The following is a 5,456-nucleotide window of genomic DNA, read 5'->3' as shown; positions in this document are numbered from 1 at the left end:
GAATAACGGGCGGGGGGCAGTGACTGCAAGCAGGGGCGGTCGCTGCTTCCGTCCGTGCAGACAGACGTTCCCTTAACATACACAATTTCTGGGTTTTGTCCCGAAACTAGACAAAGTTATAGGGAGGAGTGTGTGCTAGTTACTCTGGCAAGGATGGAAATTCTGGGCTTTGGGCGGGGTCTTTTTTCCCATTTTATTTTTACGAGGCTTTTTTTAATCTAAATGTATAAGTACACATGCTATTTTATTCTGGTTTCGCCGGGGTTTTATTCCCAGCAGGTTTAATTGAGTAGGAATGGCCTTGGCATACGTGGTTATATGTTAATAACATCTAGTTATACTTCTTATTCAAGGGGTTTGTGAAAGTTGTCAAGAATAAGGCGTACTTCAAGAGATACCAAGTGAAATTCAGGAGAAGGAGAGGTACTGTTAAATTCCCTGTAACCTATAATTAAATGTCATTGGTAAACATTCCTACTTCTTTTTCACACGTGTTTTCCACTTTCAGAGGGAAAAACTGATTACTATGCCCGCAAACGTTTGGTAATACAAGATAAAAACAAGTACAACACTCCTAAATACAGGATGATTGTGCGTGTTACCAACAGAGACATCATTTGCCAGGTAAGGTCTGTGGTGCTTGCTACTTACCTGCTGGCCTTCCCAGAGTGAAATAACCAGACAGCGGGTGGCTGAAGAAGCTGGGATTTTTTTTTTAGGCTTTGATCCGAGTAGTTTTTATACCGTAAAGTAGTTTCTTAGAGGAGAACAATCTATAACTTTGATGCAAGATCGGGAATAAACCCTATTCATGATACAGAATGAGTTTTGCTACTGTCAACGTTCTTCAGCAAGGTTATTCGTAATAGAAGATCGTGCTGGTTTAGTGACACTCAGCTAAGTAGAGGATTTTAGGGAAAGGGAAGATTTCTCGAAGGGGTTTTTTTTGGGCTGTCTTTAAAGTGCTTTGAAAGGAGGCCCTTGGTTGCCTGAAGATAACCAGGTTGACTACGTGACCTGTCAGCCTGCATTGACTGTTGGGCTGTATCTGACGGTGCCTTCTCTTTTGGGAGGTTGTTTTTCCGTGACGTTGTGTGGATCGTGTGAAGCAGGGAGGCTTTCCCGTGAAATTAAAGGAGACTGGTAAATAAGAATAGTAGGCATTTTTTCATCCTTATTAAGTATGCAGTTGTGTGTTGCATCATATGCAGTTCCTTGCTTTGGTTCATTTTCCCGTTTCGTTTTCAGAATGTTTTGATTGATTTTTGAAGTTAAAAACTTAGGAATGTTTGTTCTATCAGACATACATGTGAAGCTTAAAAAAAGGGCAGCTAGAAAAATCTGTCGCTTCTTTCTTCAGAGAATAATTTTCTGTTGAGAACAGTGGAGAGTGCTGTTTTTAAGAGTCGGTTCAGGCGAAACTCTATGACCTTGATGAGGTTATTTTATCTTTGAAACTCAAAACATCGTTGGTGGCAGGTGCTTACATCTGACTGTTAGTGCCTTTCCACTACGTAGGAATCCTGCAAAAAGGTGACAACTTTTGGATGCAGAAAAGAGGTGTGGGAGTCAAAAGGAGAAGGTTCTGTATGTGAAAGGAACAGCAGAAACATACCTGATCTCACTGCTGTCTCACAGGAGACCCCTGGGATTATGAAAATCTCAGACCCGTTAATAAAACGGTTCCATGAGGTTAGGAACAATTGTTATCACAGACTCTGTCAGGTGCTTTTGTATTTTTCTGAGGTGCATTATATACTGGGTGTATGAGAACTACACACAGGTTGTAGTGGGACAGAATCCATCCACATCTATAACAATTCTTTGAGAGGTTGCTTTTGTAGGCAGTTTCCTGGCCTCTTGATGTATTTGGAGAGGTAAATAAAAGTTGATGCTGACACATGCTTTCTCTGGCCCAATACTCCTTTATGTCTGTACTTGAGGAGTTCATTATGCCATAAAAAAATAACAAAAAGAACACAACCCCTTGAGCTCGCATGCGAAGGCTGGTGGTTTGCTGGGTGTTTCTGTACAGAATTCCTGTTGGCCTAAGTGGATGTTAAAGAAGCAATTAATCGAGCCCAGAGTTATCGTGAGAACACTAACAGTTGTTTCGTTGTCAGATTGCCTATGCCAGAATCGAAGGCGACATGATTGTCTGTGCTGCTTACGCCCATGAGCTGCCAAAATACGGCGTGAAGGTTGGCCTGACCAATTACGCAGCAGCGTACTGTACGGGTCTGCTGTTGGCACGCAGGGTAGGTATCTGTCAGATTGTCTGGAAGTTGCTGCTCTGGTTTTCTCACCCAAGGGAAAGCCCGCTTTAAGTGGCGTGCTAGGGTAGATACCTGACTCTGTGGGCTTCTCTAAATACTAACCTCTGTTCTTTACCGTGTAGATTTGATGGCCTCTATTGACTGTCAAATCACAGTGAGAAGTATGACAGCATGCAGTTTCAACTCCAGCAGCCCACTTTTAAGTCTCAGCACTTAAGTTTGGTGGAGGGAGGGAGTCAGGATAAAAATGTAAGAAATGTACCTTTACAAGTCTGAAAACATGTGAACAGCATCCATCCCTTTTCCGTACGAGCTCATGAATAAGTCTTTAAGTTCAAAGGTGTACCTGTTGGAACAAAAGGTTGAAACTTAACAGACGTGCCATGATGGTTGTTGAAAGCTCTGTTATTAGTATGTAAAGAAATTTGTTAAAAACGTGAAGATGCTACTGCAAATGTGTGCTTTAAGCTGGCAGTGATGCTTCATTTTGACAATAAATCGAAAGAATTTCAGAAGTGCTTTTTTTTTTTTTTCCCCCACAGCTTCTGAATAAATTTGGCCTTGATAAGATCTACGAAGGCCAAGTTGAAGTGACTGGTGATGAATACAACGTGGAAAGCGTGGATGGAAAGCCTGGTGCTTTCACGTGCTACCTGGATGCAGGTCTTGCCAGAACTACCACTGGAAACAAAGTCTTTGGTGCTCTGAAGGGTGCAGTGGACGGTGGTCTGTCCATCCCTCATAGGTAATCTCGTCTGTTGGGAAGAATTCCTTTAGAATTAACCTGAGATGCTTCTGTATGTGACAGTCTACTTACACTGTCACTTCATGTTGAAGTAATTTTGGTACGGCCTGGTAATGATTATGTAGCCTAGGTTCTGGGGTGGGGTTTTTTTTGCTTGGCTCGTTGGTTGTTTTTTTAATCCACAAGTGCAGTTCTGATGGTGCCGCTGGGAATCTTGCAACTATCAAGAGGGGCAATTACATTTCTAGAAACTAAGGAGCCGTCATGTTTCTTCTACTTAAAATCATCGATTGAGTGCACTTAAGTAAATATCCTTTAGTGTTCTGTTGGTTTAAGTCTTTAGCAAATTAATGTGTGTATTAGTTTCACTGTGAAAAGCCGTGTGCACCAGGTACAAAACCACTGACGTTTGCTACAGTTGTCAGTACAATAGTAGGTTTGAGCAGTCCACCTGCGCTTAAAATTTCCACGTGGAAGTTTTGACAGTTCCTGTCACAGGCGCTGAATGACTGACTCGAGTTTTTTTTGGCAGCGTTACCTAACACTGATATTACAGGTGACTGCTGCTTTCTGCTAGCAGCAGCGGGGGGAGAAAGTCTGTGATCTGTTGCGTGGTTTTCTACCCTTTCCCGTGCTGTCCTGTTTGTTCTTGACTAATGGCCCCGTTTTTCTGACTTGGCTGCTATGTGATGATACTCCCGATGACTGAACGCTCCATAGTTGGTCCATGGAGTGTGTATGATGGAGTGCACTGTTTCAAGACGGGACTGATGGCAGCTGAGATGAACTTAAAACTTCCATTTCTTCATTTTCTGTATCTCTTAATTTTTAATTAGAGGGTCCTACCCCTCAGTTACCTGTAGGAGAATCTGATGTAACAGTCATTTTTTTGTGGAACCTAGCCTCTGGAGGATTTGGCAGTATGTCTTAATCTGACTGGAACTGCTCTTTTGCAGTACCAAACGTTTCCCTGGTTATGACTCAGAAAGCAAAGAATTCAACGCAGAGGTTCACCGCAAGCATATCATGGGCCAAAACGTTGCAGATTATATGCGTTACCTGATGGAGGAGGACGAAGATGCTTACAAAAAACAGTTCTCCCAATACATAAAGAACAATGTAACACCTGATGGGGTAAGATTTATCCGTCTGGCTCTTCTGCATTAATAGAGATGCTGATGAGTCTTGCATAGGGCTTTCTCTAGTAATGCAAATAAGCTTGATATGTAAAATAATGTGATTTGTGTTGTATGTTATCCATACAAAGACAATATTTTTTCCTTCATTCTAGTACATTGTAGATCTTTTGAAAGTGAGATCTTTTTTCCTGCTTAATATTCTGCCTATAAATCTAAGCTTACAGGACTGCATTCTAAGCTAGACCACTTTAATTTCCCTATTGAGGGGAAAAAACCCTGGGAGTTTCTGTACATGCTGCTCACTCACTCCTAAGCCTGCACTGCAGCCTGTCATTTCTGCAGCTGTGGTGGTTGCTACTGTGAGAATGTGCTGTAGGTCAAATCTGGTTTTTGATTTGCGTGACCCTGTAGGTAGGTCTAGGTCCCAGGTGAACACAGAGTAGCCCAAACTAGCTCTGTTGTAGAAGCTAGCATCTCATGAAACTACAGAGAGTGTAATGCATCTTATTTTAGTACTGCTGGAGATGTTAAAAATATCTTATACAAAACACTAGAAGATACCTAAGATTACCAAGTTGCTTCTTTCACTTCTTGCAAGTGCTGAACTCCTTTCAGGCAGCTTCTCTTGCTGCCTGTAATGTTCTCACTTGGTTTCCCTAATTCATGGTCCTGAAGCTTGAAAAAAGCACTCTCCCATCCCCTTTTTAGACTATGGAATACTTAACTTCATTCTTTATCCCTTTATTGCTATGGGGTTTGTTTTCGTTTGTTTTTTTTTTTTTCTTGTAAATTTAACTAATTGCTAATTTTTTGTAACTTAGTCTTAACTAAAAAATAAGTAAATTTGTATTGTAAATGCTACCTTCATCTATTTTACTAAACAAACAATATTTATAGTTTGTATGGCAAATGAAGTAGGTGCAGGACTTAACGTTAATAGCTAGACAGTTATTCTTGGTACATTTAGAAAATTTTTCACAGGTGGGGTCTAGTGGTCTTAATTAACCACCAGCAGAGGTATTCTTAAAATCAGTGCCATAATGGAGCCATAGTTTTCTTTGGGACAGAGCAGCAGACAGCTGGGGATCCTCTGGTGCCTTCTGCAGGCGATCAATGTAACTGGACAGATCACTTCCATTTTCCTGTCATACGTGTTACAAGAAAGTAGCTCAAGTACAAGGACCCTGCTGTACGAGCTGTCAGAAGTTGCTGTTTGGATGTAGCCCCTGCTCATGTATTTCTGTTACTGCATCCTGGGGATGACGCAGGGGCTGTCACAGTTCTTATGAGACTCGT

At 41.6% G+C, this 5,456-nt stretch overlaps 1 protein-coding gene and 1 non-coding gene across 2 annotated transcripts in view; both read left to right on the top strand.

Annotated features, from left to right (window-relative positions):
* Positions 1-323: 323 nt before the first annotated feature.
* RPL5 (ribosomal protein L5) overlaps positions 324-5,456 on the top strand; it is a 6,638-nt gene continuing 1,505 nt past the window's right edge. Inside the window, exons 1-5 of the mRNA XM_035896091.1 lie at positions 324-423; positions 509-624; positions 2,124-2,258; positions 2,819-3,021; positions 3,978-4,155. Of these exons, the coding sequence (XP_035751984.1) occupies positions 586-624; positions 2,124-2,258; positions 2,819-3,021; positions 3,978-4,155 (555 nt within the window). The 5' untranslated portion in view covers positions 324-423; positions 509-585. The remainder of the gene's footprint in view (positions 424-508; positions 625-2,123; positions 2,259-2,818; positions 3,022-3,977; positions 4,156-5,456) is intronic.
* On the top strand, positions 3,703-3,799 carry LOC118452491. The gene has a single exon (XR_004842257.1). It is a non-coding gene; the product is annotated as a small nucleolar RNA SNORD21 (small nucleolar RNA).

The sequence above is a fragment of the Egretta garzetta genome, unplaced genomic scaffold (genome assembly GCF_000687185.1).
Source record: "Egretta garzetta isolate BGI_Z169 unplaced genomic scaffold, ASM68718v1 scaffold706, whole genome shotgun sequence".
Taxonomy (NCBI): Eukaryota; Metazoa; Chordata; class Aves; order Pelecaniformes; family Ardeidae; genus Egretta; species Egretta garzetta.
The sequence above is the reverse complement of the archived record's forward strand: the minus strand, read 5'-3'. Positions and strand labels throughout refer to the sequence as shown.